Source organism: Natrix helvetica (genome assembly GCF_964273705.1).
Source record: "Natrix helvetica genome assembly, chromosome: W".
Classification (NCBI taxonomy): Eukaryota; Metazoa; Chordata; class Lepidosauria; order Squamata; family Natricidae; genus Natrix; species Natrix helvetica.
The window spans coordinates 79827827-79841701 of record NC_138555.1 but is presented as its reverse complement, the minus strand read 5'-3'; the positions used below and the strand labels follow the sequence as shown (position 1 = coordinate 79841701).

General features: G+C 43.6%; 1 protein-coding gene across 1 annotated transcript in view; it reads left to right on the top strand.

Annotated features, from left to right (window-relative positions):
- Window positions 1-247: 247 nt before the first annotated feature.
- LOC309400613 (vomeronasal type-2 receptor 26-like) overlaps window positions 248-13875 on the top strand; it is a gene marked incomplete at both ends in the record, with an annotated part of 28027 nt that continues 14399 nt past the window's right edge. Inside the window, 3 exons of the mRNA XM_081969173.1 lie at window positions 248-444; window positions 1012-1303; window positions 2044-2755. Of these exons, the coding sequence (XP_081825299.1) occupies window positions 248-444; window positions 1012-1303; window positions 2044-2755 (1201 nt within the window). The remainder of the gene's footprint in view (window positions 445-1011; window positions 1304-2043; window positions 2756-13875) is intronic.

The following is a 13875-nucleotide window of genomic DNA, read 5'->3' as shown; positions in this document are numbered from 1 at the left end:
AAGGACTACGCCATAGAGACTGGGGAGTAGAAAAAACTAACATAAACATCCTGTGATTTTAACTGCCCCAAATTAAGTTCTGTTGCTGGAATACTTTTGCAGTATTATCACTATAAGACGATGAATCAGGGCTAAAAGTTAGTCTTCAGCCTTGCTCTTGAAGGAATATTGAGGCTGGTGAATGCAGACCAACATGGGAAGCTCCTGGTGGTCGAGGGTCTATACTTAGAGATCATTTGCTGCCCAAATGTTCATTCTTCTCCTGTTTCCACTCTTCAAAGTGGAGTCTCTGCCGTGTCATCCAGGAGAAGCCATACCTGTTCCAAATGAATGGTACCAACAAGGAGACTTTGTCATCGGTGGGATGGTATCCATGGCTAACTACCAATTTAATGAAGTTTCATTTCAGCAGCATCCCTCTCAGGAGTATTTTGGCAACCCAGAGTAAGCAATTCTGATCGTTCACATATTTATTTATTTCATTTAGTTAGTTAGTTTGTCAAAGCATGTACAGGTTACAGATATAAGTATAAACATGGACATGAGCGCACGGAAACCGTATAAATAGATGATTACAAATAAGCATTAGCATGGACACGAGCACATAAAATGAGTACAAATCAACGGTGACAGAAACAGGGTCTCCTACTTTAGCATGGGGTTGGACTAGAAGACTTCCGATGTCTCCTCCAACTCTGTTATTTTCATCAGTTTTCTGAATTTCTTCTCTAGCAGAACATTTTTCTCTGTCATTTCCCTTTCAAGGAAGTTCTTCATTCCTCATTTTCTCATCCATCCACTGTGGTTTCCTTTCATTTAGCATCCACTGACCCAGAATGCTGAGTCCCAGGATCATTTCACTTTAGTTCAGTTCAGTAGAGATGGCAATAGGCTTGAAATGGCTGTTCTTCAATTATGCTTGGATACTGACGGAAGCACCTCCATGAGATTACGGGAAAGTGGCGAGAATTAGAAATGTTGAATGAGACATATATGTTTTCCTGTTTTCAGCGTGCTAACAAAATTCTACCAGCATGTCCTTTCCTTGGTCTTTGCTGTGAAGGAGATCAATGAGAATCCAGAACTCTTGTTCAATGTCACTCTTGGCTTCCACATCCATGACAGCTACTACAATGCAATGATGACCTATCGCATCACTCTAGACCTCCTGTTCAGGTCACAGAAATTCGTCCCCAACTACAAGTGTGACACCAGGAAGAATCTCATTTCTGTCATTGGGGGACTTAGCTCGGAAACGTCATCCTATATTGCAGACCTTATACAGTTTTACAAGATTCCACAGGTAGGATCTTTGAGAATAGAAAAATCCCCTCCTCCTTTCTTTTTTTTTCCAAATACGGGCAATACAAAAATAAAATAAAATAAATTGATTATACTCTGAACAATGCCCACATAGCCCACAATGTGACCAAAATTGTCAAGGAATATTATTGAATTGAATTGAATTTATTCGATTTGTTAGCCGCTCCCTCTCCACGAAGGGACTCGGGGCGGCGTACAATAAATAAAAACACATATTATACCATTAAAACATTTCACGGAGGAGGTATCAAAATCGCATAGTACAATACATAGGAATAGTCATAGTAGAATTAAAAATTAAAATACCCCAATATAAAATTACAAATTTAAAAGATTGCCAGGAGGGTAAAGATGGAACTATAATTGAGCCAGGCCGGCTAGTTGAAAAAGGTGGGTCTTGAGTTTTGAACGGAAGGAGCGGAGGTCGGTAGTAATCCTAATGTCGGGGGGGAGGTCATTCCAGAGGGCTGGGCCCATCACAGAGAAGGCCCTGCTCCTGGGCGCCGCACTCTGGCACTGCTTAGTGGACGGCACCCGGAGAAGTCCCGCTCTGTGAGAGCGAATTGGTCATAGGGATGTATGGGGCAGGATGCGATCCCGACTTGAACCCTGACAATAAATTTCAAAATTAAAAAAAAGAGAGAAATTGATGTTGTTGATGATAGTACATAATAGGTATTTATTTGCTTTTAGCTCACGTATGGGTCATTTGCCCCAAAGGATATTCACAGTGCTGAGATTCCCATCTATTACTCCATGGTTCCAAATGAGTCTTCCCAATACATTGGGATTATCCGACTGCTTCAGCGTTTTGGGTGGAGATGGGTTGGGCTCTTCGCAATTGATAACAGGCACGGAGAATATTTTCTGCAGACCATGGAGTCCCTCTTTTCCCAGCATGGAATCTGCTCTGCCTGTACACAAAGGATTCCCTTTTTAACCCACTGGGACAATTTATCCGAAATGATCCTTATAGGGGAAACTCTTTACAACCACATAGCTGATGAGAAGATCAATACCTTTATCATCTGCGGAGAGACGTTGACGATTGCATGGATCATTAATACGATATTCACGTTTGATCCTAGACATGAGCAGAGCTCCTTGGGAAAGGTGTGGATCATGACTGCCCAGATTGTCTATTTGTTAACCGGCATGCAAACGAGATGGGATCGGCAGGCTTTGGACGGTGCCATTTTCTTTACAATTCACTCCAAAGACATTCCCGAGTTCAAGGAATTCCTGAAGGTCATAAAACCACCTTGGATTCAAGAAGATAGTTTTTTCCCACTTTTCTGGGAACAAGTATTTGATTGCTCATTGCCAACTCATACCTTGACCCTTCCGGACAGTGACACTTGTACTGGAAAGGAGAGGAGGAAGGATATTCCTAGAGCTCTTTTTGAGCTGGAACTCTCTGGGCACAGCTATAGTATCTATAATGCGGTCTATATATTGGGTCAAGCTTTACATGCCTTACTTCGATCGAACAACAGGCATTTTTTGAGGCATAAATTATCAGAATATCAAGGTTCACAACCATGGCAGGTGATTTGTGTGCTACAAATACTTTGCACTAGATAACAGTAAAGTTAAGAATAGAATAACAGAGTTGGAAGGGAGATCTTCTAGTCCAACCCCCTGCTTAGGAAGGACACCCTACACCACTTCAGACAAATGGTTTTCCAACATCTTCTTAAGTATTGCAGCATTCACAACTTCTGGAGGCAAGTTGTTTCACTGACTAATTGTTCTAACTATCAGGAAATTTCTCCTTAGTTCTAAGTTGCTTCTCTCCTTAATTAGTTTCCACCCATTGCTTCTTGTTCTGCCCTCAAGTGCTTTGGAGAATAGTTTGACTCCCTCTTCTTTGTGCCAACCCCTGAGATATTGGAACACTGCTATCATGTCTCCCCTAGTTCTTCTTTTCATTAAACTAGACATACCCAGTTCCTGCAACCATTCTTCATATGCTTTAGTCTCCAGTCCCCTAATCATCTTGGTTGCTCTTCTCTGCATTCCTTCTAGAGTCTCAACATCTTTTTTACATCGTGGAGACCAAAATTGAAGTTAGGGTGCATGCTTCAAGCAGAGAAGAAGCAGATATTAATGTCCATCGATCATATTTATCTTCATTTGCATCATCGCATTTATAGAGATGATGTTTGTAGAAGTAGAACTGGTTTGATGGACTATAGTGAACAATCAGATTCCCAGGAAGAAGGGAATACATTCCAGAAAGTTGAGGGAGACAAGAGACATACAACCCAGATATTGAAAAAAAAATAGAAAGGAATTAGAACAGCCATACTTTGAATTTTTCAGGTTATATTTGTTAGGATGAGAGTAATAAGCATTTAGTCAGGAAAGATTCTGTCTATTGTGTGCAAGCCAATAAAAAACTGAACTCTGCTGATTGTTTCTATGTCGTCGGTAAGTTCACAGTAATACATTTTCCATTTTATTTCCTGGACAACTTCAGGCGGCAACGATTAAAACTTGAATTAAGACATTGGTCCCCATCCTTTCTGGCTCCATGGATTGACACTGGGGGAAGTGGCAGAAGGGGAGATGGCTTTGTATGCACAATCTACTGTAGATCCCCGGCATTTGCAGATGAAGATTCATGCACTCCCCCACCACTTGCCCGGCCCGGTTCACAACAAGTTGTGGACTAATACCAATCCACAGCCCAGGGCTTGGAGACCTCTGAACTATGATGCAGCTTCTGGTTTTTCTGAATATATCTATTCAGGGATTTCACCTATTGATGAAGATAGTGAATGAATGCTCCTTAGCATTGGTGGGATGCAACCAGTTTAACAACTGGTTAAACAACCGGTTTGGTGATTGCATGCTTCAGTTTGCCCGAACCGGTCTGAACCAGCTGAATTCCACCCCTGTTCCTTAGCTGTTGTTCAATTCTTACCACATCCTTAGCAACCGTACATCTATGAGAATAACATGAAATGAAAATAGATGGGAAGTGAGGAGCAGGTTTGAAAATAGTTTCATCATGTTTTTTTTATATGCCTCTTCCTGGGACTTGGCTCAGGGGGTTGTGCTAGCCTCAAATCCACCTTACCTTTTATTTGACTATTCCTTAAATGGAAGTACTGAATCCTTCTTATTATGGTACCCCAGTTCTGACTTAGGCTTCCCAAGATCATTAAGCAGACTCCTCATCCCGATCAAACCTCTTTTATTTAGGTTAAAGGGAATTCCTCTCCAGCAAAGTCCCGGCCAACAGTCTTTCATGAGATTTCACAACTACTTTTATCAGGCTTGGAGAGTTACAGACGGATATCTTTCCATCACCACACTGTAGCCGCAATTACTTGGCAAATAGTCAGGAACAGTTCTTCATCCTAATGAACTGAATTAATAGTCTCTTCTTCCTTAACTGTTCCCTTCTCCTGGCAGCTCTGCGCATGCACACATTGGGAACAGGTTCCAGCTGTTCTTCTGCCCCACTGATATCTGACTCCAAAGGCAGCTGATAACTCAGTTCAGTTTAGTTTCAGTTTATTAAATTTATAAACCGCCCCCTCTCCCCGAAGGGACTCGGGGCGGTGTACAGACAAAAATAAAATATACAATAGACAACAAAAATACAAAACCCCAGACAAAACAAATAGAACACACAGTCTGTACAATAGTCATGAACTAAATGATAATTAAAACCAATTAAAACCAATTAAAATACCCCAGAATTTAAAAATTTAAAATGCCAGCCAGGAAGGTCAGGATTAGGTTATACTTATGATTGCAATTGGGCCAGGCCAGCTAATTGGAACAGGTGGGTCTTGACGTCTTGACTGTCAGACGGCCCTGGCCCCATCTCTGCCTCTGACACAGAGCCCTCATCAGAGCCTTCCCCAGACTCCAGGACTGGGCCATATTCCTCCCTAACCTCCTCACAGTCAGAGACTGCCACCATCTCTGCTGGTGGGCCACAACAACCCCCTATGTTGGAGGAACTAAACAATTTCTCACGATGTTGGACAAATAGATTCCCTATGTTTTCAGAGTTTCTCCCTCAAAAGTATAGCACAACTATGACAAAATTACTCATCTCTTACTACTCTTTGTTTTCCCTTATTTTATTCGTCCCAATAATCTAGCTCCACCAGTTTCTGAAAGGCATGAAATTCAATAATTCTCTTGGAGAGACCTTGACTTTCTATGATCAAAAGAAGATGGAGGGTGGATTTGATATTATAAATATAGCTGTCTTTCCCAATTCCACTTACCAGAGAGTAAAGCTTGGAACAGTGAAACCTGATTCTCTCAAAGGAAATGAATTAGACATAAATGAAGATATGATAGTTTGGCACAGATCATTTAACCAGGTATGGATGCAAAGAGACTTTGTATGACCGTTGTAAGATGGGTAGATTTCAAATATATTTTTGCACAATAGTTATTATATCTCCCTGAAAAACTGAAACAAAAATGTGAAAGAAAGACACATGCATTTAAGTGACTATATTTCCTTCTTTGAGTGAAGCTTCATCAGAGTTGGGATTGAAAGGGAATTTGATTGAGTCGTTTTTTTCCCCATTGCATGAACTGAATTAATGAAATACCCCATATTAAAATCCCGATAATTTAAAAACGTAGAAATCCAGATCAGATATGTTCACAAATTCAAATCAAAGTTCCAATTGAAATGGACCAACTGTATTTTCAAATAAATGGATTTTTTGACCCTTTTGTAAATCCTTTTGTTAGGATATTTCTTTTAATATAATAGAACATTTTCTATTTCCGGTGTGTTAACTAATTTTTCTTCAAAATAATACATCTTCATCGTCCAACATTTAATGTTGATAATTAGGTCCTCCCTGTTTCTCTGTGCAATGACTATTGCCAACCTGGCTATCAGAAGAGGAAGAACGAAGGGAAAAAATTCTGCTGCTATGATTGTGTGCCATGTCCAAAAGGGAAAATTGCCAAAGAGATGGGTAAGCTAACAGAACGCTCTGATTTTGTTGTTATACAGATGAAGTTGAAATTTCAGACAGACTTCCATAGTAATCAAGTACACCACTGAGCCGTGATGGCGAACCTCTGATGGCACACAAGGCGTCGCCCCAGCTCAGCTCAGCTGCGCATGCACCTCCCGCCAGCCAGCTGGTCTTTGGGTCTCTACTGCAGATGCCCTAGGGGTGGGGTGCATGTGGGGGGCACACATGCATGTGCAGGGGACGGGGGGTGCATTTTGAAGGTTCAACCACTTGCTTGTTTTGGGCACTCCAGAAAAGGTTAGCCATCATTGCCGTAGAGGCATACAGGAGTGCCAAAGCAACCAGACATTAAGATATTTCCCCCCATGCTATCACTCTGCTAAACAATTAATTCCTACAATACTGTCTTATCCCTTAGAATAGCTAACTGTCGTGGCCCAGAAGGAGCCGTTGGAGTTGCCACCAGACTCCGACAGTGAGGGTCCCTCTGAGTCGGTTCAGGAGGATGTGGAGGACCCTGGACAGGGTTCCGACTCTGAGCAGGGCACAGAGAGGCTGGTTGGCCACCAGGAGGTGCCTGAGGCATGGAGCACTGGTGAAAGCCAAAGGAAGGGGGCTCCTGATGTCATGCCTTGGAACAGTGGGGAGGAGTCACAGGACAGTGAGTCAGACATCAGCAGTGAGCTATTAGATGCTCGTTACTGGCATGCTACCCGGCGTAAGGAGCAATTGAGCAATTACAGGAGGTAATTGCTCTCAGCTGCTGATAATTGAGAGTTGACTCCTCTCCAGACTATAAAGGGACTGCTTGTGGACACACCCTTTGCAGGAATCAACTGATCATTGGAGTTGGAGAAGCTCAGATCTGTGTCGTACTTTGGCAGGCTGGATTGCTGCCAAAGGGTTTACCTGGATTGCTGCCAATCTGTTCCCTGGACCTTGGCAGGCAGGAGTGCTGCTAAGGTGGTTATCTGGAGCTGGGTAGCTGGATTGCTGCCAAGGGGTGTCGCTGTAGCTGGATTGGTGCCCAGAGTGCTATCTTGACCTTGGCAGGCTGGATTGCTGCCAAGGTGGAACCTGTATGTCAATAAACATCTTGAAGAGACTTTGTATCAGAGTGACTTGGTATACGAGAGTGGGGGGAGGTCAGAACAGCTAACTATGTAGTAGTGCTAAATCACTATTATCCTTCTCATCTTTTCTATTACCTACTGGTATTCCTTTAACGTCTTATGACTATCATCTTGTGTTGTATCTTATGATTTATGACTGACTTTATTTTATGATTGTGATCATGGTTTACCATTTGCTGCTTGTGTGTGCACTGAGAGCTTATGCACCAGAGACAAATTCCTTGTGTGTGTCGAATCACACTTGGCCAATAAAGAATTCTGTTTCTTTGAGTCTGTGGTTGTGGAAAACCGGGGCTCAATCTTCCCAGTTGGGCCAGAGGCCTTCTCCGGGGGGCGATTTCATGAGATGGAGAGTGAAGACACCACACAAGGTTCCTCGGGATGAGATCGCACCCAGAGTTGCCTCTGGGGACCTCTTTTATTGGTAAACAATGAAGGGCGGAGTAAAGGGTACATAAATAGGTTTATCACTACCATATTAGGTCATGATTACATTTGGCTGCTCATCCTGGCATTGTGTTGATGAGATCCTTTTGTCTCCTTTGTTTTCCTCCTAAAGTGGTTCAGCCTCCTTCCAGAGGCCTGCACGTAGTGGAAAATTACCAGAGATAGTTCTTCTGAGCACATGTTCTTTTGTTTAGTCCTTAATGGTGGATCAGATACTACTGCAACATGTGGTCTGTTGAACTCTTTGAGATCATCTATTTTTTGCTCAGGTTATGCGTGCAAGAAACTTTATTTGGAAATGGAATGGGGCAATGAAGAAATCAAATTCATTTGTTCATTAAAAATTATATTATTCTGAGCATGGAATTAATTCTATGACTCATGAACCTGCATTGACCTAAAGAATTTCTTTTCTTCTTAGACATTCTTTTTTTCCCTTTTTTTCTTTTTTTATTGTTTTAATTAAACAAAAAACACACACAAAAACATTCTTCATTACATCGTCCAGAAAGCATGTCAATTGGTTACAAATAAGTTTTGTGCATTACTACAATCATTCTTTATACTTCATTCATATTGAATTGTACAATTTAAATCAAAAATCTTTATACCATCAATATACCATCATTCTCATTTAACTATATTTGTTTAAACGTGCTTTTGTCTAGAATCATTTATATTTATATTATAATAAATCTAGACAAAAATTTATTATTAGAATTTATAAGTACCCAGGAGAGTCTTCTTAGGCATTCTCACTTATCCCAAAGGTGCTTTTTCAAGAGACAACTGGACTTTGTTTTTTGTTCTCTTGAAGATGTTGCTTTTCATCCAAGAAGCATCTTCACTGACTGTCATTTGCCTCTTGCAAAAGCATTTTTGGAACAACTGTGGTCTGGATGACTAAGAATCTACATAGATGCATTCCTACTTTCAGTGCTTTGAAAATCAATTCACAAATTATGATAAAGATAAATGCATCATCAAAAATAATTATCTTCTTGCCTTATTAAAAACTTTGGAATCAGTTTAGCCACTGTTGCTACTCTACATTTATCCATTACAACACAGGTGTTGTTGTTTATTTCAATTTCAGATATGGTAGCTTGTGTCCAATGTCCAGAAGATCAATATGCAAACCAAGAAAGAAATGGATGTCTCCTGAAAAGGATAAACTTTCTGTCTTATGAAGAACCTTTGGGGTATAATTTAGCTTGTCTTGGTGCTGTGTTATCCCTCATTACATCATGGGTGCTGGGAACTTTTATTAAGCACAAAGACAGTCCTATTGTGAAAGCCAACAACCGGGATCTCACATACACTCTCCTCATCTCCCTTCTGTTCTGCTTCCTCTGCTCTTTGCTCTTCATTGGACAACCTGGGAAAGTCACCTGTCTCCTCAGACAGTCTGCATTTGGTCTCATTTTCTCATTGTCCATCTCTTGTGTGTTGGCCAAAACCATCCTTGTTTCTCTTGCCTTCAAGGCCACCAAGCCAGGATCTCGGATGAGGACATGGGTGGGGAAAAGACTGGCTGTTTCTATTGTCCTTTTCTGCTCAATATTCCAAGCAGGCATCTGTATTGTGTGGTTGTCAACCTCTCCCCCATTTCCAGAGTTAGATATGCACTCAACAACTGAAGAAATAATTATACAATGCAATGAAGGATCAGTTTTTATGTTTTATTGTGTCCTGAGCTATATGGCCCTCCTTTCATTTGCTAGTTTCATTGTGGCTTTCCAGGCTCGTAATCTTCCTGACAGCTTCAATGAAGCCAAGTTCATCACCTTCAGCATGTTGGCTTTCTGCAGTGTGTGGGTCTCCTTTGTGTCAACCTACCTGAGCACCAGAGGAAAAGCCATGGTGGCTGTGGAGATCTTCTCCATTTTGTCCTCCAGTGCTGGGCTTCTAGGCTGCATCTTTTTCCCCAAATGTTACATTATTGTTTTGAGGCCTGATTTAAGCCACAGGGAGCAACTGATAAGAAGACATGTTTAAACATTTTTTTTTATTACAAACAGATTATGTCTGCTTGTTCATATGTAAAATTATATCTTTAATTATTCTTATGAAGGTATTCATTTCTTTCAAATTCTGCAAATTTATTTCTTTAAGAGATATGAGGAAGATGGTTTCTTATGGTTTCTTAAGGTTCTTGGGGAATTACTTTACTTACTTTACTTTATTTTAGACTTTTATACCGCCCCCTCTCCCAAAAGGGACTCGGGGCGGTGTACAGTCAGATTAAAACACATAAATACAAAAAAATAAATACAAACATAGTTAAATACTAAGTACCTAAAAGAGGAGGCTGTAAAAAACTGTACATAAAGTAAAGTAGTTAAAACAATGTTTAAAAATAACCCCTAAAAAATACCCAATTAAAAATATCTGCCAGGAGGTAAAATAAGACTATGAATGGGCCAAGCCGGCTAAACGGAACAGGTGAGTCTTCAGTTTTTGTTGGAAGGAGCGGAAGTCGGTGGTGGTTCTGATATCAGGGGGGAGGTCATTCCAGAGGGTTGGGCCCATCACAGAGAAGGCTCTACTCCTAGGTGCCGCCCGTTGGCATTGCTTAGTGGACGGCACCAGGAGGAGTCCCTCCCTGTGAGAGCGAATTGGTCGCAGGGAAGTATGTGGTAGGATGCGATCCCGCAAGTAACTGGGTCCTGTGCCATGGAGCGCTTTAAAGATGGTAATTAACACCTTGAAATGCACCCGAAAGACCACAGGCAGCCAGTGCAGCTCGCGCAGGAGCGGTGTTACGTGGGAGTACCTAGTACTCCCCATAATAGCCCGCGCGGCTGCGTTCTGGACTAGCTGCAGTCTTCGGACGCGTCCCAAGGGAAGCCCCATGTAGAGGGCGTTGCAGTAGTCCAGCCGAGACGTCACCAGTGCATGAGTGACCGTGCGTAGGGCATCCCGGTCCAGTAGGGGGCGCAATTGGCGCACCAGGCGAACCTGGTGGAACGCCCCCCTTGCCACGGCTGCCACATGGTCATCCATTGACAGCCGGGCATCTAGGAGGACGCCCAAATTGCGCGCCCGTTCCACAGGGGGCAATTGCTCGCCCCCTATGGCCAGTGATGGAATCAACTGGCTGAACCGGGGTGCTGATAGCCATAGCCACTCAGTCTTGGAGGGGTTGAGTTTGAGTCTGTTGTCCCCCATCCAGACCCCGACGGCTTCCAAACACCGGGTCATCACCTCGACAGCCTCGTTGGGGTGGTTTGGGTGGAAATGTACAGCTGAGTATCATCAGCGTACAGATGATACTCCACCCCAAAACCACGGATGATCTCCCCCAGCGGCTTCATATATGCGTTGAACAGAAGGGGCGAGAGGACCGACCCCTGCGGCACCCCACAAGTGAGTGGCCTCAGGGTCGACCTCTGCCCCCCTGCCAACACACATTGCGTCCGGTCGGAGAGGTAGGAGTCGAACCACCGCAGAACGGTGCCTCCAACTCCCATCCCCACCAGCCAGCGCAATAGGATACCATGGTCGATGGTATCAAAAGCCGCTGACAGATCTAATAGGACCAGGATAGAGGAACAACCCCTATCTCTGGCCCTCCAGAGATCATCAACCAACGTGACCAAGGCCGTCTCCGTGCTGTGTCCGGGCCGGAAGCTGGACTGGCGTGGGTCTAGATATTCGGATTCCTGAAGGTGTCGTGGAAACTGCTGTGCCACCACATTCTCTACAACCTTCGCTAAAAAGGGAAGGTTGGAGACTGGACGATAATTAGCTAGCTCCATCAGGTCAAGGGAAGGCCTCTTAAGTAAGGGCCTCACCACCGCCTCTTTCAATGCGGTAGGTAAGGACCCCTCGCCCAAAGAGGCGTTCACCAAGCCCAGTAGCCAGCCTCGTGTCACTTCCCAGGATGCCAGTACCAACCAGGAGGGACATGGGTCCATTAAACATGTGGTCGGTCGCAGCCATCCACGCAACCTGTCCAAATCCTCGGGGGCAACAGAATCAAACTCCTCCCAGAATGGTCTCTCAAGACTCACTGTTGACGGCTCCTCTGGTCCACTGAGGGGGGCCCATCCGCTCCGGATATGAGTGATTTTGTCCTGCAGATATTCCCCAAACTCCTCTGCTCTGCCCTGTAAAGGGGCTACCCGCGTCCTCTGTGATAAGAGAGATAACCATACAGCGTACTTCCAGAGCGGCATCCATCCTCTGTGCTTTGAAAAAAAAACACCAAGCGGAGGATGGCGCCAGCAGCGCAGATGCCCTTCGCGCGAGCGGGGAGAGGAAAAGCCACTGTGTAACTCCCCTCCAGCCATGCAGAGCCCCATTCACTCACCTAGGGGCATTCCGAAGGCACCGAGCCACAGGAGGCGGAGGGCAGCGAACAGGCGCTCGTGTTGCTTGGTGCCTTCCTGGTACTGCTAAGTCGGTCAGCGGCGCTGTACCCGGCTGGAAAGGGGGGTTGCCGGGCGGCTGCTCATAAGCTTGGTCACCTCATGGCTGCTGCGTTGCTGCTGCGACAGCGCAACACAGCCATTCGACCCTGAGGCTGTGCCCAGCTCTTCGGGAGCCCGCTCGCAAGAGAGCAGCTGCCCAGCAACCCCCCCTCTTCAGCTGGGCACAGCGCCGCTGACTGACCTAGCGGTACCCCGAAAGCTCCAAGCAATGCAAGCGCCTTTGCCCCCACCTCATTCCCGTGGCTTGGTGCCTTCAGATACTGCTCTGCCTGGTCGGAGGGGGGGGATTGTCCAGAGGGTTTATTTTCGAGGGTGGGCTTATATTTTTGCGCACGCGATAAATGTCGCAAGGGTTTAGTTTCAGGACAGGTTGTATTTTCGGGGAAACACAGTAGTAGTGGGCTCCTACTGGTTCGGACCAATTCGATTGAATCAGTAGCAGTTTGGTAGCCTGTGTCACTGGAATCAGCAGCAACAAAGGCCTGCCATGCTCTGAACCAGTTATCCCGGAAGCATCATAGGCATTTCCATCTTGTTTTTTGCTTCTGTACATGCACAAAGCAATTTTTATTGCTCTGTGCATGCGTGCGTCTGTGCAGCGTGCACAAAAGCAAACCAGCAGTAGTGACTGCCAGAACCCATCCCTGATGTGCGAGTTGTTCCCAACTCTAGGGGTGGTGCTGATCTCCATTTCAAAGCCAAAGAGCCAGCACAGTCCAAAGACGTCTCTGTGGTCATGTGGATGGCACAACTAAATGCTGAAGGTATACAGAATGCTGTTACCTTCCCACCAAAGGGGGTTCCTATTTTTCTACTTGTATTTTTACATGCTTTCGAACTGCTAGGTTGGCAGAAAATGTGACAAATAACGGGAGCTCACTCCATTATGCAGTGCTAGGGATTCAAACCGCTGAACTGACAACCTTTCTGATCAACAAGTTCAGTATCTGAGCCACTGAGCCACCACATCATTTTTCGATATACTATAAAATTTGATAATTTCCAAAGGCTCTAGGAAAGGAACTATAAATTGACAATGGCAACTACATATAAGAAAAATCTGCATGAACTATTTTATAGGTGGCACTTACCACCAGCAAAACTAGCCAAAAAGTTTAAAAAATATGTCTGCTAAATGTTGGAAATGTAATAAAACTCCAGGCATATATTACCACATGTGCTGGACATGTCTAAAAGCATAACAATAACAATAACAATAACAATAACAATAACAATAACAATAACAATAACAATAACAATAACAATAACAATAACAATAACAATAACAATAACAATAATAATAATAATAATAATAATAATAATAATAATAATAATAATAATAATAATAATAATAATAAAGAGGCTGATGAAACTGTTGACCACATACTCAGCTGCTGTAAAAAAATTGCACAGACTGACTATAAAATGCGGCACAATTCAGTGGCACAAATGATCCACTGGAATTTGTGCAAAAATTATAATATTAAAACAGCAACAAACTGGTGGGAACATAAGCCTGAAAAAGACATCGAGGGTCAGATGGTCAAGATCTTGTGGGATTTTCGC